The 26,057-nt window shown below is 49.9% G+C and overlaps 1 protein-coding gene across 1 annotated transcript in view; it reads right to left on the bottom strand.

Moving 5' to 3' along the window:
* Positions 1-285: 285 nt before the first annotated feature.
* LOC141152926 (piRNA biogenesis protein EXD1-like) overlaps positions 286-26,057 on the bottom strand; it is a 107,472-nt gene continuing 81,700 nt past the window's right edge. The window contains exons 10-11 of the mRNA XM_073637568.1: positions 10,763-10,954; positions 286-437 (exon numbers count right to left, since the gene is read on the bottom strand). Coding sequence (XP_073493669.1) covers positions 312-437; positions 10,763-10,954 — 318 coding nt within the window. The 3' untranslated portion in view covers positions 286-311. The remainder of the gene's footprint in view (positions 438-10,762; positions 10,955-26,057) is intronic.

Raw genomic sequence — 26,057 nt, forward strand, 5'->3', positions numbered from 1 at the left:
ACCTGTCTGATCATTTCCATTCTCACTAATTCATACAAGTAAATGTATAAGTACCAGAAAATAAAAGAATTATCAAATTGTGGTAGACTACACATTCTTATGCAAATAAAAAAAGACAGGCAGAACTTACTTATTTTTGTGAATTTATTGTAATCAACCAACATCTGAACCATTACAAGTAGTGAGGTTGTGTCTACTGAACATTAACAAAGAACAAGCAAATTGCAACAGGCGTGGAAACGTATGAAGCAGATGCATCTTGGGGAACATGTGGGACCCCCGCCTCAAAATAGTTCCATGAATGTCGGACTTTACATTTCTTCCCTTATCAGGTGTCCTTGGGAAGTAACTTGATATAATCTCAAGGCCTTTTCTCTTCTCCTTTGCTGCAGTACACAAATCTGCTGAAGTTCTCTGGGAATCTGGCAGGAGGCGGCCTGCGGAGGAACACAACAAGAACAGATCTTAGGAGAGCTCAAGGTGGTCATGAGAAGAACCAAGGACACGCTCTCTGAATTCCATTATTTTATGCATCTCGACATAAACATCTGGTTTTCTGAAGTTCTTAAAATTAGGTATATAAAACCCCTGATGAACATCACAACAAATGATTAACATATATGACCAAAATGCAGTGCGTGAAAAATTAAGTACACCCCATGAATCAACACCTTCAGCATCAGCAACATGAAGTAATAGTTTTCTGTCTGTCACATCATTCTGGAGGAACGTGCCTACAGGATATACCGTGCCGGCCATGACAGTACTGCTAAACCAGCCAGCGGACAGCCTTCATACAAATGAGCTGCAATATCAGACATGGCCATAGAACAGCGTTAATCCAGTATAGGTCTTGAAATGTGGACGATAGGATTCACATAGGAAACAGCAATAATTCGGCTGGGAAGTAAATGATAGTGAGGCAAATGAGAATGTGTCAGTGAGCTCATTCTGACGGTCCAATGGGGGAGTTTCTACCTCTATTTTCTGTCTTTTTAGCACCTCAGCTAATTTAGGATTACAGACCACATCAAAGTTGAACATGCAGAGCAACAAAAGTCTGTAAAAGCCAAACAGTGCAACATGCAAAGGTGCCACTGGCGAGAGGTAAAAGTGTGATGTGAGCATGCCCTCAGCTGTAGACGGAGGACGTGATTTTACCACAAAATACAGAACCCAGGAAGACTTACTGGTTGTAACGGGTCTGGGAGGCGGAACCTCTGAGCAACTTATACAAGGGGGCGGTCCTTGTAAGGAAGCGGGTGGCGACCAGGGAAGACAGGCAGGTAGTCACAGCAGGTGACCGGGGCAGTCTCTGGGTAAACGGGCAGGAGATCACGCCAAGTGACCGGGACAGTCTCTGGGTGAACGGGCAGGAGATCACGGCAAGTGACCGGGGCAGTCTCTGGGTGAACGGGCAGGAGGTCACAGCAAGTGACCGGGGCAGTCTCTGGGTTAACGGGCAGGAGGTCACGGCAAGTGACCGGGACAGTCTCTGGGTGAACGGGCAGGAGATCACGGCAAGTGACCGGGGCAGTCTCTGAGTGAACAGGCAGAAGGTCACGGCAAGTGACCGGGACAGTCTCTGGGTAAAGGGTAGGTACGACCTGTGACGGCTGAGCCTCCAAGTAGGCTAGCAGGCAGATGGCAGATGTGTGCTCCCAGGTGAGCGTCTCTGGATAAGCAGGTGGTCACAGCACGTGACGGCGGAGCCTCCAGGTAGGCTAGCAGACAGGTAGCAGATGAGCGCTCCCAGGTGAGCGGGCAAGAGTCTCTGGACTGGCAGGTGGTCACAGCACGTGACGGCGGAACCTCCAGGTAGGCTAGCAGGCGGGTAGCAGGTGGGCGCTTCCAGGTGAGCGGGCAAGAGTCTCTGGACTGGCAGGTGGTCACAGCACGTGACGGCGGAACCTCCAGGTAGGCTAGCAGGCGGGTAGCAGGTGGGCGCTCCCAGGTGAGCGGGCAAGCTGGTCCATAGACAGACTGACAGGTGTCGGAAGGCAGACCGTCGGACCTCAGGCTAGCAAGCAGGTAAGCGGATAACAGGCAGGAATCAGACAGCAATCTGGCAGGAAACTGGCAGGTAACTGGCAACGGGACCTGAGGGCTGAAGCAGAGTAGTGAACAGTGCAACAACATTGCTCGGGCACCTCCATTTTGGAGGAGGTGCCTTATATATGGTGAAGTCCTCCGGCCATTGGCCGGGGACTCCTTAGGACGGCGCGCGCGGCCCCTTTAAGAGGGGGGGAGCGCGCGCGCCCTAAGCACGGTGCCAGCAGAGCGGGAGGAGGACGCCGGGCTCGGAGCGGAGAGGTGAGGGGAACAGCGTCCCTGCCTAGCAGAGGGCAGGGACACCGACGCTACAGTACCCCCCCCTTTAGGCCCCCCCTTTTTTAGGCCAGACAGAAATTTAGCAAGGATGAGAGGGGCATGGATGTTCTCCCGGGGCTCCCACGTTCTCTCTTCAGGACCAAACCCCCTCCAATCTACTAGAAAAAAAGGTCTTTCCTCTTACCCTTTTTGTGGCCAGAATGTTCTCTACCTCAAACTCGTTTTCAGCGGAAACCGGAGCAGGAGGCGTGCCTGTAGACTTGGAAAAAGAGTTAAGTACCACGGGTTTGAGGAGAGATACATGGAAGGAGTTAGGGATCCGCAAGTTGGCCGGGAGTTTCAATTTATAGGCCACCGGGTTGATCTGACTGATGACCTCCAGAGGACCGATGAACCGAGGCCCTAACTTATAGGAAGGAATCTTGAGCCGGACATACTTGGACGAGAGCCAGACCTTATCCCCTTGACGGAATTGAGGAGGATCCAGACGTTTTTTGTCAGCATGTCTTTTCATACGCTCGGACGACTGAAGGAGTGCGGACCGGGTACTCTCCCACAAGGAGGAAAATTTGTTAACAAGAGATTCCGCAGCCGGATTATCCACTGAGGTGGAGACGGGAAATGGGATCCGAGGATGCTGACCGAAGACTACAAAAAAACGGGGATTTGGAGGAAGATTCGCTCTCGTGATTGTTGTAAGAGAATTCGGCCCATGGCAGGAGATCCACCCAGTCAGAATGGTGGGCATTAACGAAGTGCCGGAGGTAACTGGTCAGGATCTGATTGATCCGCTCCACTTGACCATTAGACTGTGGGTGGTAAGCGGAGGAGAAGTCCAGGGTGACGTCTAGCAATTTACAAGTGGCTCTCCAGAAACGTGAGGTGAACTGTACCCCACGATCCGACACGATGTGGAGGGGCAGGCCATCAAGACGGAAGATGTGGCGAATAAAGTCTTTAGCCAGCTCGGGTGCAGACGGGAGGCCTGGCAGGGGAATAAAGTGAGCCATCTTGGAAAAGCGGTCAGCGACCACCCAAATGAACGTACAACCGGCAGAGACGGGGAGATCAGTTATGAAGTCCATAGCAATATGCTGCCAGGGGGCAGCAGGCACAGGAAGCGGAAGGAGGCGACCGGCTGGCAGGTGTCTCGGGACTTTGTTGCGGGCGCAGGACACACAGGCAGAAACAAAGTCTATTACGTCCTTGTGCAGGGTAGGCCACCAGTCGTGCCGGGTAATAAGCTGGAGGGTCTTTTTCTGACCGGCGTGGCCAGCTAGTTTAGACGAATGGCCCCAGTGTAGGATCTTCTCCCGATCAGGTACTGAAACGAACGTCTTACCGGGAGGGAGACGATTTAGACTCACGGGAGCCACTTGCATTACTCTGGCGGGATCGATGATATGTTTGGGTTCTTCCTCGAGATCGGACACCAGAAAGGATCGGGACAAGGCGTCTGCTTTGATGTTTTTGTCAGCCGGGCGAAAATGAAGAACAAAATCAAAGCGAGCAAAAAACAAGGACCACCGGGCTTGGCGTGGGTTAAGTCTCTGGGCATGCTGGAGGTAAGCCAAGTTCTTGTGGTCAGTGTAGATTATTACCGGGTGAAGAGCCCCCTCGAGTAGGTAACGCCAATCCTCCAATGCCAGCTTGATGGCCAATAACTCTCGGTCTCCTATGGAATAGTTGCGCTCAGAAGAGGAGAAGAGTTTGGAGAAGAAGCCACAAGTTACCATTCTCCCGGAAGACGATTTTTGGGTAAGTACCGCTCCGGCTCCAGAGGAGGAGGCGTCAATTTCCAGGAAGAACTGCTTGTTGCCGTCCGGGCGATGCAGCACCGGGGCGGAAGAAAAGGCCTGTTTTAAGGAAAGAAAGGCCTCCTCTGCTTCGGGCGGCCACTCTCTGGGATTAGTGCCCTTACGGGTGAGCGCGGAAATTGGGGCAGTCCGGGAAGAGAAGTGCGGTATGAAGAGGCGGTAGTAGTTGGCGAAGCCCAGGAACCGCTGAATAGCCTTCAACCCCTCCGGTCGAGGCCATTTCTCGATGGCAGACAGTTTCTCTGGATCCATTCGGAGGCCGGTCTGAGAAATAATGTAGCCCAAAAACGGAAGCGAGGTCTGCTCAAAGAGGCACTTCTCATATTTAGCGAAGAGGTGATTCTGCCCGAGCCTGAGCAGGACCTGACGAACATCCCTCCGGTGAGTCTGAAGATCCGGAGAGAAGACCAAGATGTCGTCCAGGTACACCACTACGCAGGAGTAGAGAAGGTCCCGGAAGATGTCATTGACCAACTCTTGAAAGACGGCAGGAGCATTACAGAGACCAAAGGGCATTACCAGATATTCATAGTGGCCGTCCCGGGTGTTGAATGCAGTCTTCCATTCATCCCCCTGACGGATACGGACCAGGTTGTACGCCCCACAGAGAGCGGAAGGGGGTACTTATTCTTCACCGTGATCTGGTTAAGGCCTCTATAGTCTATACAGGGACGAAAAAGAAGCCTGCTCCCGCCGGGGAGGTAGATTTCCGGATGAATCCCAGGGCCAGATTCTCCTCAATATATTCGGACATCGACCGGGTCTCAGCAGCGGACAATGGGTAAATACGCCCACGGGGAGGCGTAGTACCGGGTAACAGGTCGATAGGACAGTCGTATGGTCTATGAGGGGGTAATGTCTCTGCCTCCTTTTTATTAAAGACATCAGCAAATGACCAATAAGGAATCGGAAGTCCAGGTAGATTAGTTGGGGTAGGAGAAGGACGGACGGGATGAACGGGAACCAAACAAGTCTTATGGCAGTCCTGTCCCCAACGAAGGACTTCTCCGGTCTTCCAGTCAAGCACGGGTGCATGTCTCTGGAGCCAAGGTAGGCCTAGTAAGAGGGCGTGAGAGAGTCCAGGCAGAACATGAAAAGAGATGCTCTCAGAATGCAGCATTCCCACCTGCAGAGTAATGGATTCGGTGATGAGTTGGATGGGACGTGGTAAGAGGCCCCCATCCACGGCAGCGACAGATAAGGGTACAGCCAGAGGTTTGGTGGGAATGCGGTGTTTTTCTACCAGGGACTGTGAAATAAGATTCCCGGCTGCTCCAGAGTCAAGTTGGGCTAGTTCGAAAAAACGGTTCTCCCCGCAGATAATTGAGACTGACAGCAGCAGAGATGGAGAGGATTTATTCTTGTCTAGGTCGACCTCTCTGAGCGAACCTAGACACAGGCGTTTCCCGACCTCTCCGGGCAGGTACGGATCCGGTGCTCCTTGCTGCCACAGTAGAAGCAGCTCCCCTCAGCACGGCGTAAGTCCTGACGGGTTTTGACCATCTTGGTCTGGTCGACCTGCATAGGCTCAGGAGAGTGTACCTGGGGAGAAACGGAGGGAGTGACGGGTTTCTGGAAGGTAGGAGCTAGACGTGGAAACCTCCTCTCACGGGTGACCTCTTTGGCACGCTCCTGGAACCGTAGGTCAATCCGGGTGGCAAGAGTTATTAAGTCATCGAGAGTGGTAGGAATGTCCCGACCGGCGCGCGTGGCCCCTTTAAGAGGGGGGGAGCGCGCGTGCGCGCGCCCTAAGCACCGTGGCCGGGAAGGAGCGCGCGCTGCCAGCAGAGAGGGAGGAGGACGCCGGGCTCGGAGCGGAGAGGTGAGGGGAACAGAGTCCCTGCCTAGCAGAGGGCAGGGACACCGACGCTACACTGGTCCTCTTCGTTAGTGGATTTTGTTGTGTGGCACCCCAGGGGTCTGGTTGCCACAGTAATAGAAATATTATGTCTGAGAGCAAGTGGGAGGTTTCTCTGGTCAGGAGCCCTTAAGCATGCAACACCGCCCGCCCAGACCTGGGAGGGGAGGAATCTGCCCTTAAAAACTGGGTCTGGGGCGGGATTAGGGAGTGAAGTCCCAGACAGAGACGCAGTCTCGTCTGGAGAGCAGACACAGGGAAAGGAAGACCTAGGAGCTCTGTAGGAGCAGCAGCGAGTGCCAGGGGCTGGAAGCCCTGGCTGAAGACAATAAGACCGGACATGGAGTCCGAGGCTGTGGGGACATCCAGGTCCAGCAGCAGAATCCAACCGGCAGGGGATTCCAGGTCCTCTGGCCATAGAAGCCCGGAGGCACGGTCACAAGCAAGGGACCAGCACCGCCATCGTGGAGCGGAGGCTAACAGAAGGCCCCAAGTCACCGGCCATACGGGTGAGCACCACACGGTATACTCAGGGACGTGGGCTACTTCTACCCGCAAACAGCAAGGTAGCCAGGAAGAGTGCAGATAGATGGGGAGGCCTACAACTCCACCTGGCCAGGGGAAGATCCTGCTTGCTCACAGACTGACCAGGCCTCTACTGCTAACCAGTACTCCCGGGAGGGTCTGCGTTATAACATCAGTAAAGACCCTGAACTGCACTGCACGGACTCGGAGTAATTCCTGCTGCGCTCGTGCACCATCACGCCCATCATCCACACTAACTGCCCTGAGGCTATACTTCTCCCGTGGGGAGTCATCCCATTCTTAGCTGCATACACACAACACCGGCCTCAGCGGTCTGCCTTGCAGCGGCGGTCCCCACTGACCGCAATCCACGGGTGGCGTAGTCGGACAATTAATCTAAAACCCTTATAGTACTACTAAGACTGCCACGGACCGGGTCGCCGCCACACTAGACTTCAACCACCAGCATCCCACAAAAGGCCCGGTTCCGGGTTCCCCACGCGGCCCAGGGGGCGAGTCAGTTGCACTGATTGCCATCTTCACAGAAGTTTTGAGCTACAGTTCAAGGGTAAAATCCTATATTTGCTGTTCGTTAATATGAAAGCAAGTCTCTTGTTGTGAAGCCTCCAACGTGGCAATATACTGGGGGAAATGACAGGACAGTCTGTTAGGAGAGGTGGGTGTGAGTTGTAAGAGAAAGATTGGGGCAATTGCTTTACCTGAATTAGTGGCAAGGGCGGGAAACCTCATATATAATAGCATGAGAGCCTGGCAGTAGCTTAAAAGGCAGGACTGTCCCTAATACTGCAGAGGCTCCCGATCAGGTTTGCCCCCAATACTGCAGAGGCTCCCGATCAGGACTGCCCCTAATACCACAGAGGCTCCCGGGTCAGGCCTGCCACTAATACTGCAGAGGCTCCCGATCAGGACTGGCCCTATTACTGCAGAGGCTCCCAATCAGGACTGCCCCTAATACTGCAGAGGCTCCCGATCAGGACTGCCCCCAATACTGCAGAGTCTCCCGATCAGGACTGCCCCTAATACTGCAGAGGCTCCCGATCAGGACTGCCCCTAATACCGCAGAGGCTCCCAATCAGGACTGCCCCTAATACCGCAGAGGCTCCCGATCAGGACTGCCCCTAATACCGCAGAGGCTCCCGATCAGGACTGCCCCTAATACCGCAGAGGCTCCCGGGTCAGAACTGTCCCTAATACTGCAGAGGCTCCCGATCAGGACTGTCCCTAATACTGCAGAGGCTCCTGGGTCAGGACTGCCCCTAATTCTGCAGAGGCTCCCGGGTCAGGACTGTCCCTAATACTGCAGAGGCTCCCGATCAGGACTGTCCCTAATACTGCAGAGGCTCCCGATCAGGACTGTCCCTAATACTGCAGAGGCTCCCGATCAGGACTGTCCCTAATACCGCAGAGGCTCCCGATCAGGACTGCCCCCAATACTGCAGAGGCTCCTGATCAGGACTGCCCCTAATACCGCAGAGGCTCCCGATCAGGACTGCCCCTAATACCGCAGAGGCTCCCGATCAGGACTGCCCCTAATACCGCAGAGGCTCCCGATCAGGACTGCCCCCAATACTGCAGAGGCTCCCGATCAGGACTGCCCCCAATACTGCAGAGGCTCCCGATCAGGACTGCTCCCAATACCGCAGAGGCTCCCGATCAGGACTGCCCCCAATACCGCAGAGGCTCCCAATCAGGACTGCCCCTAATACTGCAGAGGCTCCCGATCAGGACTGCCCCTAATACCGCAGAGGCTCCCGATCAGGACTGCCCCTAATACTGCAGAGGCTCCCGGTCAGAACTGTCCATAATACTGCAGAGGCTCCCGATCAGGACTGTCCCTAATACTGCAGAGGCTCCTGGGTCAGGACTGCCCCTAATTCTGCAGAGGCTTCCGGGTCAGGACTGTCCCTAATACTGCAGAGGCTCCTGGGTCAGGACTGTCACTAATACTGCAGAGGCTCCCGGGTCAGGACTGTCCCTAATACTGCAGAGGCTCCTGGGTCAGGACTGTCACTAATTCTGCAGAGGCTCCTGGGTCAGGACTGTCACTAATTCTGCAGAGGCTCCTGGGTCAGGACTGACACTAATACAGCAGAGGCTCTTGGGTCAGTACTGACACTAATACTGCAGAGTGGTCCAAATTAAATAAAAAAGTGGTCTATAGGGCGCTTTTTTTTTTTTTAGGGCTAAAAAATAAATTTAATTAGCCCTTTCCACAACGCGTTTCGATAGTAAACTATCTTCCTCAGGTTTTTCACCTCTAGTGTTCATTCGTTCAGCGCCCTATAGACCGCTTTTTTATTTAATTTGGACCACTTTCAATCCCCCTTTGGGGGTTAGCGGCAGGAGCAGCTTCTAGTTAATCATTCTTAAATCCCCCCACTATAAAATTCCCCTTTGGCTGCTCAACTCAGGACCTGCGGTTGGGGGCTGCACTCTCCTAGCTTTCAGGACCTGTGGTGATGCACATCTGATCCTGAGTCATGTGATCTGTGGGCGGACATGTGGCCTGCAATTTTGAAACCTGGAAGCGGTGAGCACGAGCGGCGGTGTGCAGCACATGGCACGTGGTGTGCCAAGCTACCTGTACCTTGCGGTGGGACGTGCCTGCTCCTCCCATTTTCACACTAACACCGGAGTTGTGCAGGGGTGCACAACTCCAACAGGTGAGTGGCCTTTTGGCTGTTTCCGTCACATCTACCTGTCAGGTCCTTCACATAGCGCGCTTTTTCTCCCTTTCTCTTCCACTAATACTGCAGAGGCTCCCGGGTCAGGACTGTCACTAATACTGCAGAGGCTCCCGGGTCAGGACTGTCACTAATACTGCAGAGGCTCCCGGGTCAGGACTGCCATCGATAAAGCAGAGGCTCCCGATCAGGACTGCCACAAATACCGCAGAGGCTCACAGTCAGGACTGCCACAAATACCGCAGAGGCTCACAGTCAGGACTGCCATCGATACCACAGAGGCTCCCGGGTCAGGACTGTCACTAATACTGCAGAGGCTCCCGGGTCAGGACTGCCATCGATACCGCAGAGGCTCCCGATCAGGACTGCCACAAATACTGCAGAGGCTCACAGTCAGGACTGCCATCGATACCACAGAGGCTCCCGGGTCAGGACTGTCACTAATACTGCAGAGGCTCCCGGGTCAGGACTGTCACTAATACTGCAGAGGCTCCCGGGTCAGGACTGCCATCGATACCGCAGAGGCTCCCGATCAGGACTGCCACAAATACTGCAGAGGCTCACAGTCAGGACTGCCACAAATACCGCAGAGGCTCACAGTCAGGACTGCCACAAATACCGCAGAGGCTCACAGTCAGGACTGCCATCGATACCACAGAGGCTCCCGGGTCAGGACTGACACTAATACTGCAGAGGCTCACAGTCAGGACTGCCATCGGTACCGCAGCGGCTCACAGTAAGGCAGCTGAACTTCTTGGGTCATGATATGGAGGAGAGCACTGAAGGACCAGGCTCTGGATAATGGCCTTGGCTTGGTGGAATAAGCAGGGAGTCCTGCAGCAAAAGAAACAAAACTATACCCAGAGGATGGGTACACTGGATGTGAAGATGGAAGACCAGTGGGGTACAGCCTCCTGTACTTTCCCTTATCCATGAGAAAAGAAAAGGCATAACGCTTTTTGATGCAGCCACAGATGCCTTTAGTTGCTGACCATCAATTGTATGGGGCTAAAGAGTTAGGTCAATTAATTAATTGTAATTACATATAAATCTACAAAATTATTTCTATTATGTTAATAAAACATTATTGCAAAAGAATACAGGAGAAAGTCACCTGTTGGAGGAAACCTTTTTCCCCTGCAGGTCTACAGTCCCCTCATGTCTATGCGCTGGCTGGAGCCATGATCAGGCATGGTGATGATCCAGCCAAACACCGAGATCATCATCATGATTGATCATGACCTGATAAGAAACATGACTGGTCCATTCAATATAGGTACATAGAGACTGGTGAGGGTCATGGACCAGCGGCAATCTAGAGGCAGGGATCTGGAGTGGAGCAGGAGCTGTAAATTAGGCCATAAGCAGGCAAAAGCCTCCATTACTCATGTCAGACACAATACTTAGGTAAATGTAGAATTATATCAACACTCCAAATAACCTATGAAACAGAAAACATTAAGACTTTGAATTACTAATAATATCATTACCAGCTGCCATAAAACGAGTGTTAAAGTGTTCAGTACCTCTGTAGTAAGGAACATATCAGATGCTTTGTGGCAATATCCAGTAAGATAACTATCGACCAGCAGCGTATAGTCAGACAGCATGGCGTCCAGCATGGCGGAGCGCAGGGCCAGCAGGTGCACCACTTCCAGGGACAGCAGCTTCAGGGCAGCCGTTTGCAATGGACGATCACTCCAAATATTTGGGTTGTCCTGCATAGAGATATTTTCCATTCCAAAAAAAATAAAAATATGTCATTTAAGGAATTTTCACTAATGTAACATCTATTTTCCTCAATTAGACACACAGAATTGGGGGTCTGACGGCCAGGATTTGTATCAATTTCTAAAATAATGGAGTCTACACTTTATTTTCTGAAAATTCTTTGACATTCAAAAAGGTAAAGAAACAGAGTAACAATCGTATAAAGGTTCAACAAGTCCCAAGTAAGGACTGAAGAGAAAAAACGGATAGAGGAGAAGGGTATTATGGTATGATACCAAGGAACATAGGGACCAAAATACATAATTGTGCCCCGCTATCTTACATAATGGAGAGTGAGGATGAAGACGCGTTTAGTAGTTGTATGTTAGTTATTTTTTCATAGGAGTTTAGAGCCGGATGTGTAGGTGTACAAGTCATAGCACAGAAGTAGATAGTCCAACATTCAATCTCCAAACAGTTTTTCTTAAAACAGTAGTATTTAATAAAGCCATGTTAAGGAAAAGTACGTTTACACAATTAAGCAACAGGAAAACTGTTATGATCTCCAACAAGAACTAAGTAAAGATAGGGGAAAGCTGGCCCTACAGTAAGACTAAGCTGAATCCCTACGATGTAGCGGGCTGCCTGTTACTAGTGAACAGACCCGCCTTCGTCCTCGGCTAGTCTGAACAAAGACCTATAGAATTAAGGGAGGGGTCCCTAAAAGAACTAAGGACTGGGACAAAAATGGGACACCTCCTAAACAGAAAATGCTGTAGAACACAAAAGACAAACGGACAAAAAGTACTAGAGGTCCCAGAGGACCAAGAACAGACCGAGAAAGGCACCGAAGCACCAGGCTAGCAAAACAGTCAAACAACACTGAAGTCCAGCACAGCCAAAAGGGCGGAGCTGGAATATAAAGGCAGATGGTCACGTGACCGCAAAACAGAAGATAGAAAAAACAAACAGGAGGGTTCTAACAGTACCCCCTCTTTTATGAGGATCCTCCAGGCTCAGGCCTATCCGGAAACCCCCTGTGGAAAGCTTTAACAAGCCTAGGAGCAGAGACATCATCCGTCCTTACCCAGGAGTTGTATTCGGGACCGAAACCCTTCCAGGAGACAAGATACTGTAATCTCCCTCTATGCCATCTAGAATTCAAGATACGAGAAATTTCATATTCGCCGTCTTCCACCACAGGAGGAACTGTGACAGTGGCGTCCCTATCAGATACGTCAGCCTTTTTCAACAAGGAAACATGAAACACAGGATTAATCTTCCAGGAAGTAGGGACATCCAACCTAACAGCAGACGGGTTAACAACCTGAAGCCCTTTAAATGGACCCACAAACTTAGGACCCAGTTTATTAGAGGGAATCCTCAACCACAGGTTCTTCGAGGACAACCAAACCATGTCACCCACAGTAAATAAAACCTCTTTACGTTTCCTGTCAAAATACTTCTTGGACTTTTTGTTAGCCTCTTGAAGGTTACAACGTACATTAGTCCAAACGCTCTCCAAATCACCGGAAAAATTCTCCTCCTCCGGCACCGCCGACCCCAATTTGGAAAACGAACCAAAAGACGGATGTCTCCGAGTACAACAAAAAAAAGGAGAACACCCAGCAGAGGAGGATGTACGATTGTTAAGAGCAAATTCTGCGAGAGGCAGAAACTCCGACCACACCTCTTGATTGTCCGTCACAAAACAACGCAAAAACTGTTCAACATCCTGGTTCTTTCTTTCAGTCTATCCATTAGACTCAGGATGATAACCAGACGAAAATGACAAATGGACTCCCAACCTGTCACAAAAAGCACGCCAAAAGCGAGCCACAAACTGAGGTCCTCTATCAGAAACAATATCCGTGGGAACGCCATGGAGCTTGACAATCTCCTTAACAAACGCCTTAGCGAGTGTCTTGGCGCAGGGCAACTTAATGAATGGAACCAAATGACACATCTTACTAAAATGGTCCACGACCACCCAGATGACAGTAAGACCCTCGGACACAGGAAGATCAGTAATAAAATCCATTGTGAGATGCGTCCAAGGCGCACTAGGAACCTCCAGAGGGCAAAGCAACCCCGCAGCAGGAGTATGTGAAGCCTTTGACCTAGCACACACAGTACACTGAAGCACCCACTTGATGACTTCCTTCTGCCATCCAGGCCACCAAAAACTGCGACTGATCAGTCTCTTAGTCTCCGAAATTTCCTGGATGACCTGTCAACCGAGACTCATGACACTCCACAAACAAATCTCTCCTAAAGGCTCTAGGCACGAACAACCTCCCATGGGGAGTGTTAGATGGAGCATCATCTTGAGCTTTCAGAATCTCATTCTACAAAACGGAGTCCAAAGCCGCCACCACCACTCCTTTCTGTAAAATGCTCTCCTCCTCCTCGGCACCGACCGTAGGAGAGAAGCTGCGAGATAAAGCATCGGCTTTAACATTCTTAGTACCAGCTATATAGGTAACAGAAAAATGAAACCAAGAAAAAAAAAAGTGCCCACCTAGCTTGACGGGCATTCAAGCGCTTGGCAGCATCCAGATAGATCAAATTCTTATGATCTGTGAAAACCTGAATAGGAAATCTAGTGCCTTCCAAAAAATGACGCCAATGTTCAAACGTGAGTTTAATAGCCAGCAACTCCCGATTTCCAACATCATAATTCAGTTGGGTTTCCGAATTTTTTTTTCGAAAAGAAGGCACAAGGATGTACTCCACCCTTGTTCTCCTGAGACAAAACTGCTCCGACCCCCACCGATGAAGCATCGACCTCGAACAAAAAAGGCTTGGTCTCATCAGGCTGCATAAGGATAGGGGCAGAACTGAACCTCTCTTTGAGATACTCAAACGCTTCAATGGCCTCAGTAGTCCACTGGGCCGTATTTGCACCTTTCCTTGTGAGATCGGTTAGAGGTTTAACAATTACAGAAAAATTCTTAATGAATTTCCTGTAATAATTGTCAAAACCCAAAAATCTCTGTATAGATTTCAAACCAATAGGCCTAGGCCATTCCTGCACAGCCTGAACCTTCACAGGGTCCATCTCAAAGCCCTCGCTGGAGACAATGTAGCCCAAAAAATAGGAATTATTCCTACCGTTAATTACGTTTCCAGGAGTCCATCATAACGGCACGACAGGAGTTAAGCCCTCTGTTCCTCTAGGGACAGGAAACACATGAGAGGTTAAAAGGCCCCCCCCCCCCCCATCACACCCTCAGTGTTAGTACTAATCACCAAACCAGGATGGATGCAACTCTATTTTATTATATACATATACCAATGTTACATTCACATTAGTGTCAAGAGCAGGGGCGGGAAATATAGTGCCGTTATGATGGACTCCTGGAAACGTAATTAACGGTGGGAATAATTCCTATTTTACCAGTACGTCCATCATAACGGCACGACAGGAGACATACCAAATCAAAAGAAATGGAACATTTAGGGCGGAACTACTGCCTGAAGGACTTTACGGCCACAGGCTAATTGCTGACTGGACAATACATCCAATTTATAATGTTTACTAAATGTGGATATATTGGACCAGGATGCTGCCTGGCAAATTTGGCCCACTGACGCTCCAGATTTCTCCGCCCAAGAAGCGGAGATTGCCCTAGTGGAATGAGCTTTAAGGGAAATTGGTGGATCCTTCCCCTCAGATTCATACGCGAGGGCGATAGTCCTTGTCAACCACCTTGCTAGAGTCGGCTTAGAAGCTTTCTTGCCCTTATTCACACCCGAGAATTGCAGAAAAAGGTTTGAGTCTCTCCTCCAGGGGGCTGTGATTTCTATATACCGAATAATTGCCCTCCTGACGTCCAAGGTATGGAAGGATTTTTCCTTTCCATTTTTGGGAGACTGGCAGAAAGACGGCAGTATTATCTCTTGATTCAGGTTCGAACTGGACACCACCTTAGGGTGAAAGGAGGGATCCAGTTTAAGAACCAATCTGTCCTCCAGAATCTTAAGGTATGGGTCCAGAACTGAGAGGGCCTGGATCTCGCCTACCCGTTTCGCTGTAGTAACTGCCACAAGAAAGGCTGATTTCATAGAAAGCAGGTCTACTGATGTTTCTTCTAGGGGTTCAAAGGGAGACTTACATAAAGCCCTCAACACCAGGTTCAGATCCCACGGCGGTACTAGACTCCTTATCGTGGGTTTTAAACGAGAAGTTGCTTTTATGAACCTTGATATCCATGGGTGGTCTATTAAGGAGTAGTCCAAAAAAGCACTTAGGGCCAAGATATGAACTTTTAACGTATTTGGCCTCAGACCCTTATAAAACCCCTCTTGGAGGAAATCCAGTATCGTTGGAATATTGGGGTGAGATGAATTTCCCACAGACTGATCTGCAAAGCTACAGAACTGTTTCCAAATCCTAGAATAGGTGGTTGACATTACTGGTTTCCTACAGGCTTGTAGAGTTGTAATTACTAAATGGGAAAGGCCCTTAGAGGCTAGGATCCGCCTCTCAGGTTCCATGCTGTCAATTGGAGGAATTGGATGTTCGGATGTAACAAGGGACCCTGCAATAGAAGATCTCTCCTGGCTGGGAGTCTGAATGGGAGATCCACCGCCATCCGGTGTAGCAGAGGGAACCAGCTCTTTTTGGGCCAGTAGGGCGCTATCAGAATAAGAGCTCCCCTCTCCTGTTGGATTTTCCTTAGTACTCTTGAGATGAGAGGGACTGGAGGAAAGGCGTACATCAGTTTTGTTCCCCATGATTGAGAAAGGGCATCTATTCCTTCTGGGCTGTCGGCTCGGTCCAAGGAAAAAAAGCGCTGCAGCTTCCTGTTTTTTCTTGTTGCGAACAGGTCTATGAACGGGGTGCCCCATCGTTGAATGATTTGATGAAACACATCCGGATTCAGCTCCCAATCTGAGGGACCAACTCTTGCTCGGCTGAGAAAGTCTGCTACCACATTTTCGGACCCCCTTAGATGAATAGCCGATATTGAAAGAACATTTCTCTCCGCCCAGTAGAAAATTCTTGCCGCCAGGGATTGTAACCATTTCCCTCTTGGACCTCCTTGTCGACGAAGAAAAGCGATTGTGGTGCTGTTGTCTGAGAAAATTTTTACGTGATTTCCTCTGAGCAAATGCTGACATCTTTGAAGAGTCTCCCAGACAGCCTTTAGCTCCCTGAAGTTTGACGACCTGTGTTGTATCTCTTTGGGCCAGATTCCTTGTAGATATCTGTTTCCTATGCTTGCTCCCCAGCCTTTTTGGCTGGCATCCGTATGGATTTGGATTGTAGGAAGAAGGATCCAGTCTACTGCATTTTCTAAGTTTGAAGGGTCTGTCCACCAGGAAAGGGAGTTTTTCAGCTCTCTTGACAGTCTCATTTTCTTGTCTAACCCCGATGGTCGTCTGTTCCAAACTGACAGGATCGACTTCTGTAACGGCCTTGAACGGGCCTGTGCCCATTTCACGCTCGGAATGCATGAGGTCATCAGTCCTAAGATCCGCATGGCGTATCTGATTGAGGTGGTCTTCCGTTTCTCGAAGTTGTAAATTTCCAGCTTTATTTTTTCTCTTTTCTCCTGGGGCAAGGAGGACTTTTGAAGACTGGAATCTAAGAGTACCCCTAGAAATACTTTTGTAGTACTTGGATGGAGGCTTGATTTTTCCCAATTGATGTTCCACCCCAAATATTCCAGGGTTTCGATCGTATGCTCTTGTTGACTGAGAAGAAGAGACTCTGACTCTGCCACCAACAATATATCATCCAGGTAAGGGATGATTATAATCCCCTGTGTTCTTAAGAAGGCCGCTACTTCTGTCATAACCTTTGTGAATATTCGGGGGGCCGAGGACAGACCGAAGGGTAGGCAAGTGAATTGAAAGTGGTGTACTGTGTCCTCCTGCTCTAGAGCAAACCTTAGGTATTGCTGGTGACTTGGGTGAATTGGAACATGGTAATATGCATCCTTGAGATCTAGGGTGCACATTACTGATCCCTTCTCTATCAATGGAATGCTGGTTTTTATAGTTTCCATTTTGAACCTTTTGTATTCCACCCACTGGTTTAAGGGCTTGAGGTTTATAACAGTACGGCGTTTGCCCGAGGGTTTTAACACTGAGAAGAGGGAGGAATAATGGCCTAAACCCTGCTCTGAAGGGGGGACCTGTTTCACCACGTGTAGGGATTGAAGGACTAATATATCCTGCCATAGACTTTTGAGATCTACGGGGGAGCGAGGACGAGTGATTTGGAAACGACGAGGGGGAGCATGGGAGAAGTCTATTTTGAAACCTTCCCCTAAGGAACGTAGGCTCCATTGATTTTTTGTAATGGACGCCTGTCACGGGTGTGTCGCCACGAAGATCGTCACGATTACACAGCCTGACTTCTCGCAGCTGAGTTTTTGGTGTTTTGTGTTTTTCGGCAGTGAGGGAGTTAACTCTCTCTCTCTGTGCTAGACGAGGTCCAGCCTCGCCCAGCTGCAATCAATGCTGCAGTAGTGGGACTCCTTCAAATGCCTGCCGGTCTGTTAGGGAAGTGTCGGTGAAAGCATTTCATACAGACAAACAGAGCGGATCGTGGTATTTTGGAGTTCTGAGCTAAGTGTATTTGGTGTGGTTTTTCCCTTCCTCGCTTTATCATTTATCTCCTTTCCCGTTGGTGTTCCCTCTGTAGTAGTGGTGTAGTTTTTGTATGCAAGGTGGTTTTTGGTTTGACCCTTGTACTGGCTCGTTCGTCTTAGTACTGAGTGTTGGCATATTATTTCCTGTCCCCTATTGTTGTGATCGGGGCCCTTCTCAGGACTAGATTACTGAGGTGCAGGGATCCTCAGGAGGTAGGGGTTACGCTGGCGGCCTGGACCTCTGTACCTTTAACAGGACCTCCAGGAAGAGGGATTAGTCAGGGCCCCAGCTTAGGCCCCTGACCTCCTGTACGCAGAGTCAGTGTGACATTTTCACCGACCCACTGATTCTCTCCAGCTACCATGGATCCAGTAGCCAGTCTAGCTCGGCAGTTGCAGAGTTTGTCCATGGAGCTGGCGGACGTTAGGTCCAAGGTTTTGTATCCCCAGGAGCAAGCCGGACCAGAACCTAAAGTAGCTCTCCCTGACAGGTTCACTGGGGGGCGGGACAAGTTTTTTGTTTTCCGGGAGGCATGCAAGTTGTACTTTCGGCTGCGGCCTCGGTCGTCGGGGAGTGAAGAACAAAGGGTGGGAATAGTCATCTCGCTCCTACAAGGGGACCCACAATCTTGGGCGTTCTCTCTTCACCCAGGCTCCCCGGCTCTCCAGTCAGTGGATAGGTTTTTTGCAGCTCTGGGTCTCGTATATGATGACCCGGATCGGATCTCCCTTGCTGAATCTAAGTTACGTAGGATCCAGCAGGGAGATCGTCCGGCGGAGGAATTCTGTTCGGAGTTCCGTAGGTGGGCCACGGACACCCAGTGGAATGACCCGGCTCTTAGGAGCCAGTTTTGTCGAGGTTTATCTGACAAATTAAAGGATGAGTTGGCTCAGTATGACCCTCCCGCGTCACTGGAAGCCACTATGGCCCTTGCTATTCGCATTGACAGACGGCTTCGGGAAAGGTGCGGGGCAACTCCGCCCCCTGTGATGACTCCACCTTCTACAAGGGTTCCTTATATGGAGGGTCCCCTGGTCAGTCCAGAGGAGCCTATGCAATTAGGAGGGACATCATTTCGGGGGAGGGGACCGGTGGTGCGCCTGAAGACAGGAAGGTGTTTCTTCTGCAGGAGAAAGGGACATTTTATTGGGGGCTGTCCATCCCGTCCCTTGCAGAGTGAAGAGTCGTCGGAAAACTGTTGATCCCAGGTTGTGTGGTGGACGGCAATCTGGGAGTAGGTATTTCGTCCCTAGGTTCATCTCAGTTTCTCGCACCGGCGGAGGTGGTGGTGGGTACGAGAACTGAGAGGATATCTGTTCTTCTGGATAGTGGGGCCGGGGCTAATCTGGTGGACGCTCGGTTTGCCCGGGTTCAAGGTATGCGATTGAGTGAGTTGGCTAAACCCATCCCCATATTCTCGATCGATGCCAGGCCCCTCGGTCAGGGAAGTTTTTTGCAAGCTGTGCATAACGTAAAACTTCAAGTGGGGGCGATACATAAAGAACTGTTGTCTTGCTACGTGTTGGAGGGTCTTCCCACTCCTATAGTGTTGGGCCTTCCTTGGTTAACTAAGCATAACCCGGTTATTAATTGGCAATCTAGAGAGATAAGCCAATGGAGTAAATTCTGTAATAAAAACTGCATGAATACGGTCATCGGTGCAGTTACTCCTAGGGTCTTACCTCCATTTATTGGCAGACTTTGAGGATGTATTCTCGGAGAAAGGGTGTCAGGAACTACCTCCTCATCGCGAGTATGACTGTTCTGTAAAACTGCTCCCTGAGGCCAAGTTACCTAAAGCTAGGTTGTATAACCTTTCTGGTCCTGAGAGGCAGGCCATGAAGGATTATATTTCTGAAAGTCTGGCTAAGGGGCATATTAGACCTTTATCTTCACCGGTGGCCGCGGGGTTCTTCTTTGTGAAGAAGAAAGATGGAGGCCTATGCCCTTGCCTGGATTTCCGTGAACTTAATCGGATTACGGTCCGAGATCTGTATCCGCTCCCACTTATTCCCGATCTCTTTAATCAGATCGTGGGCGCCAAATGGTTCTCTAAGTTGGATCTCAGGGGGGCGTACAATTTGATTAGGATGAAGGAGGGGGATGAGTGGAAGACGGCGTTTAACACTCCGGAGGGGCATTATGAGAACCTTGTCATGCCATTCGGTCTGACTAATGCCCCGGCGGTGTTCCAACACTTTGTTAATGACATTTTTCGCCGCTTGGTGGGACAGTTTGTTGTCATATATCTGGATGATATCTTAATTTACTCGCCGGATCTGGTGTCTCATCAGGAGCACGTTAGGCAGGTGTTACAGATCTTGCGGGATAATAAACTGTATGCCAAATGGGAAAAGTGTGTGTTCGCTGTACAGGAACTCCAGTTTTTAGGCTTCCTGGTTTCAGCATCCGGTTTTCGTATGGACCCTGGGAAAGTGCGGGCAGTTCTTGAGTGGGATCTGCCAGAGAATCTTAAGGCACTACAACGTTTCCTGGGGTTTGCTAATTATTACCGGAAGTTCATTCGTAATTTCTCGTCCATGGTTAAACCTCTCACAGACATGACAAAAAAGGGGACGGATTTTTCTAGGTGGTCTGACAAGGCTTGTCAAGCTTTCTCCTCCTTGAAAAAATGTTTTGCCTCGGCACCCATACTCATTCAACCTGATGCGTCACAGTCATTCATTGTAGAGGTAGACGCTTCCGAGGTAGGGGTGGGAGCAGTATTGTCACAAGGTTCGTCCCCTGGTAAGTGGCATCCGTGCGCCTTTTTCTCTAAAAAATTGTCGTCCGCTGAGAGGAATTACGATGTCGGCAATAGGGAACTCTTGGCCATTAAGTTAGCTTTTGAGGAGTGGCGCCATTTTTTAGAGGGGGCAGTCCATCCGGTCACCGTCATCACCGATCACAAGAACCTGCTATATCTGGAGTCCGCAAAACGTCTGAATCCCAGACAAGCTAGGTGGTCATTGTTTTTTTACCAGGTTTAATTTTGTCGTTACATAACGTCCTGGGTCACAAAATGTAAAGGCGGATGCCTTATCTCGTAGTTTCCCTGGGGCCGGGAATACGGACGACCCGGTTCCTATCCTTCAGGAGGGGGTGGTGGTTTCGGCAGTATGCTCTGAGCTTGAGGAGGAGGTATTGGAGGCTCAGGGGGACGCCCCTGTTGGACCTCCAGGGAGACTGTTTGTTCCAGATCAGTTGCGACAAAAGGTGATCGAGGCACACCATAACTCAGTTTTTGCAGGACACCCGGGGAGTAAAGCAACGGTGGATCTCCTCTCGCGTCAGTTTTGGTGGCCTAACTTACATAGGGAGGTGGTAACTTTTGTCGCGTCCTGTGGGGTTTGTGCGTGCTCTAAGACCTCACATACCCGTCCGTCCGGGGCCCTCTTACCTTTGAAGATCCCGGAGCGTCCTTGGACTCATCTGTCTATGGACTTTATTACAGACCTCCCGCAGTCTTCGGGTAAAACGGTCATACTCGTTGTAGTGGACAGGTTCAGCAAGATGGCACATTTTATCGCTCTTTCTGCTCTTCCTAATGCTAAAACTCTTGCGCAGGTGTTCATTGGGGAGATTGTGAGGCTTCACGGGGTACCCTTCGATGTGGTGTCAGATCGGGGGTCTCAGTTTGTGTCCAAATTCTGGAAGGCATTTTGTACACGGCGGGGGATGCATTTATCGTTCTCATCGGCTTTTCATCCTCAGACCAATGGTCAGACGGAACGTATGAACCAGAGCTTGGAAACATATCTCCGGTGTTTTGTGTCAGAGAATCAGGAGGACTGGGCTTCTTTCTTACCTCTGGCAGAGTTTGCTCTTAATAATAGGCGGAGCGAGTCCACTGGTAAGTCCCCGTTTTTTGGGGCATATGGTTTTCACCCCCAGTTATGTACTTTCAGTAGGGGGGGGCTCTTCGGGGGTTCCTGAGGAGGAACGATTTTCCTCATCACTCGCTTCAGTATGGAGAGGGGTGCTGAAGAATCTGAATACTATGGGGAACAGATACAAACGTATGGCTGATAGGAGGAGAGTGTCTGGTCCGGACCTTAGTGTGAACGATCGGGTATGGTTGTCTACCAGGAATATAAAACTTAAGGTTCCCTCCTGGAAACTGGGTCCCAGGTTCATCGGGCCGTACAGGATCAGTTCTATAATTAATCCGGTGGCATTCCGTCTTGACCTCCCCCCTACGTTTAAAATTCACAACGTGTTCCACAGATCGTTGCTTAAGAGGTATGTGGCGCCGGTGATACCGTCACCTTTACCTCCCCCTCCAGTGGTGGTTAATGGTAACTTGGAGTTCCAGGTATCGAAGGTCATCGATTCACGCTTTAATCGCCGGTCCCTTCAGTACCTGGTTCATTGGAAGGGGTATGGTCCTGAGGAGAGGATGTGGGTTCCTGCGTCGGATATTAACGCAGACCGATTAGTTCGGGCCTTCCACACGACTCACCCGAATAAACCTGGCCCTGAGGGTCCGGAGGCTCCTCGTAGAAGGGGGGGTACTGTCACGGGTGTGTCGCCACGAAGATCGTCACGATTACACAGCCTGACTTCTCGCAGCTGAGTTTTTGGTGTTTTTCAGCAGTGAGGTAGTTAACTCTCTCTCTCTCTGTGCTAGACGAGGTCCAGCCTCGCCCAGCTGCAATCAATGCTGCAGTAGGGGGACTCCTTCAAATGCCTGCCGGTCTGTTAGGGAAGTGTCGGTGAAAGCATTTCATACAGACAAACAGAGCGGATCGTGGTATTTTGGAGTTCTGAGCTAAGTGTATTTGGTGTGGTTTTTCCCTTCCTCGCTTTATCATTTATCTCCTTTCCCGTTGGTGTTCCCTCTGTAGTAGTGGTGTAGTTTTTGTATGCAAGGTGGTTTTTGGTTTGACCCTTGTACTGGCTCGTTCGTCTTAGTACTGAGTGTTGGCATATTATTTCCTGTCCCCTATTGTTGTGATCGGGGTCCTTCTCAGGACTAGATTACTGAGGTGCAGGGATCCTCAGGAGGTAGGGGTTACGCTGCCGGCCTGGACCTCTGTACCTTTAACAGTACCTCCAGGAAGAGGGATTAGTCAGGGCCCCAGCTTAGGGTCAGCTTAGGCCCCTGACCTCCTGTACGCAGAGTCAGTGTGACAACGCCCACTTGTCCTGAAAGAAAAGAAGCCTGCCCCCTACTCCAATGGCATCATGGTCTAGCTGGGGCTCCAGAGGCGACCTGATCTGCTCTGTCTTTTCCTCCCTTCCTGTAAGACCATCTCCCCGTCTTACCCCTGTAATCACGTTTAGGGGATCGACGGGGTCCACGAAAGGGCCAGTATCTTTTAACCCTATCCTCGGGAAATCCTTTTTTCTTGTCGGATGCTCTTTCTAGGATCTCGTCCAACACTGGACCAAAGACCCGAGCACCCGAAAAGGGAATTGAGCACAGTTTATTCTTTGAGCCGCTATTCCCCGACCACGTTTTTAGCCATATTGCCCATCTAGCGGTATTAGATAGTACACTACATCTAGCTGCGAATCTAACCGATTCGGCCGAGGCATCAGCCATGAATTGCGTTGCCAGCTTTAACATGGGAAGAGAGTCTGATAGCATCTCTACAGGGGAGTCCGACCTAATTTGATCTGACAGCTCGTCTAACCAAAGGCACATGGATCTTGCCACTGAAGTGGCAGCGGTATTTGATTTAATTATGGCTGCTGAGGCCCCACAACTCCTCTTGAGCATGCTCTTTGCCTTCCTATCCATTGCATCCTTGAGGCAAGACGAATCCTCAAAGGGGATGGATGTTTTCTTAGCCACTTTCGCTATTGGGACATCTACTTTAGGGATTTCCTCCCAAAGTTTGATGTCCTCCGGATTGAAAGGAAGACGGGATTTAAAGTCTCTTGGCACAATGAGTCTTTTCTCCACTTCTTCCCATTCCTCCATAATCATTGATTTTAAATGCTCATTTACAGGGAACACTCCATTTCTCTGAGTTCTCAGACCTGCGAACATTTCATCTTGTCTGGAATGGGAGACCTCTCCTAATCCATAACAAAATATAAAAAGACACCGGAGATTTACTATAAAAACCTGTCCTAGAATATTCAGATTTTATCCAGAGAAGGGCCTAAGGCTGTACTCACACTACCCAGGGACTCTGAAGGGGCTTCTGACCGTGAAGGATTAGCTTCCATGGTGTCAGTGTGTGTGTGGCTGAGGTGTACCCTTTTATAGGGTCTTACCTGATCCAGGTGGTAGCCACGCCCCAAACGATAATCGCTATTCTTAATGCCCTGGAGGCTCACCACCGCCTCCGGGCACCTGTGCGTTCTGGGCGCCGGAAGCCCCTCTTCTCCGTGCCGGAAGGAGAAGCCCATGTGGCGTGCGTTCCACCCTGGAAAGCATGTCGGCCAAAGCAGATATCCGCTCTTCTGACTCCGGCTCCCGGCCGAAAGTCTCTCACCGCGCTCGGCGTGCGCTCCACCCTGGAACGCACGCCGGCCCCAAAGCGGATGTTCGCACTGATAACTCCGCCTTCCGTCCGGAAACCATACACCGTGCTCCTCCGTGGAGCGCACGCCGGCCTTTCAGAGCAACGCCGGTGGGATAGTGCAACATTCAGAGCCCCCTGTCCGGAGGATACAGCAGCAAGCGGCGGTTTTCTGGCTGAGGGACCCCGCAGAGGGGTATCAGCATGGAGCCTCTGGACCGAAGGAAGGGGAGAGTTCTCAGACCCCCCCAATCCCCCTGGCTCTCAGGTAACTTCTATCTTCGGAGAACCTCCCCATAGCGTCCTGTCCTGCTAGGGACAGGAAAAACACTGAGGGTGTGATGGGGGGGGGCTTTTAACCTCTCATGTGTTTCCTGTCCCTAGAGGAACAGAGGACTTAACTCCTGTCGTGCTGTTATGATGGACGTACTGGTAAAACTAATTTTCTGCACAGCGAACTCACATTTCTCCAGCTTAGAAAAAGAGTGAATTATCACCCAATAACTGCAAAACTTCACGTACACTCTGCCAATGGGACTCCAGATCTGGTGAATAATTCAAAATGTCATCCAAATACACAACCACATTCTTATCAATCAAAGGTCTCAGGAGGTCATTAATAAGGTTCTGAAAAAATGCAGGTGCATTGGTAAGACCAAAAGGCATCACCAGATTCTCAAAATGACCTACCGGAGTGTTAAAAGCAGTTTTACATTCATCACCCTCCTTCACTCGTAACAAATTGTATGCCCCACGGAGATCAATTTTGGAGAACCACTTGGCCCCCACTAACTGGTTAAACAAGTCAGGAATTAACGGCAATGGGTAGGAATTGCGTACGGTAATCTTATTAATTTCACGAAAATCCAGACATGGACGTAAACTGCCGTCCTTTTCTTTAACAAAGAAGAATCCAACGGCCACAGGCGACTTAGAAGGTCTAAATTGACCAGCAGCCAGGCTAGTCTGTATGTACTCCTCCAAGGCCTTTCTTTCAGGGATAGTCAGATTAACCCCTTAATAACATCTGACATACTAATACGCATCTGTGCCCTGGGACTTAAGAGCCAGACAAGTATTAGTACATCATGGCGATCGAGCCCGCACAGCCTGTGTCAGCTGATTATCACAGCTGACACCCGATACTATGTGCAGGGAGCGGTCCTGCACCGCTCCCAGCACATTAACCCCTGCGATGCTGCGATCGAAGTCGATCGCAGCATTGCGGGGGCAAGGGGAGGTGATCGCAGATACTCACCTCCTCTTCCGGCTTCCAGCGCTGTCTGCAAAGGCTTCCCGGGTGTTGCCATGACGACCTGATGTCGTCATGAAAACATCCGGGTCACCAGACAGCAGGAAGATTATTTGGACATGCGCAGTGCATCTCCAAACAATCTTCTCCCTGTCCGGCGCTGACAGCCTGCATAGCACAGGGATGGTGCTGCATTCCTGTGCCATGCCGGCGATCAGAGAAAAAAAAGTGAAAGTCCCAGAGTGGGACAAAGTAATAAACTATATGAGCTTCCAGAAAGTGAAAAAAAAAAAATTGCAAAAATATTTAAAAAAAATAAAAAAAATAATCCACCAAAAATAAAAATATAATGTACCCATCAATAAATATTATTATAAAAAAAAACAATAAAAGTACACATATTTGGTATCGCCGCGTCCGGAACAACCTGACCTATAAAACTGTCCCACTAGTTAACCCCTTCAGTGAACACTGTAAAAAAAAAAAAAAAACGAAGCAAAAAACAATGCTTTAATCACCATACCGCCAAACAAAAAATGGAATAACACGCGATCAAAAAGACAAATATAAATAAAAATGGTACCGCTGAAAACGTCATCTCGTCCCGCAAAAAACAAGCCACCATACAGCTCCATCATCCGAAAAATAAAAAAGATATAGCTCTCAGAATAAAGCGATGCTAAAAAATATTTTTTTCTATAAAATTTCTATTATGTAAAAGTGCAAAACATAGAAAAACGATATAAATGTGGCACCGCTGTAAACGTACTGATGCGA

This window comes from Phyllobates terribilis, unplaced genomic scaffold (assembly GCF_046119375.1).
Source record: "Phyllobates terribilis strain yellow unplaced genomic scaffold, ASM4611937v1 Scaffold_7__3_contigs__length_470593459, whole genome shotgun sequence".
Lineage (NCBI taxonomy): Eukaryota > Metazoa > Chordata > Amphibia > Anura > Dendrobatidae > Phyllobates > Phyllobates terribilis.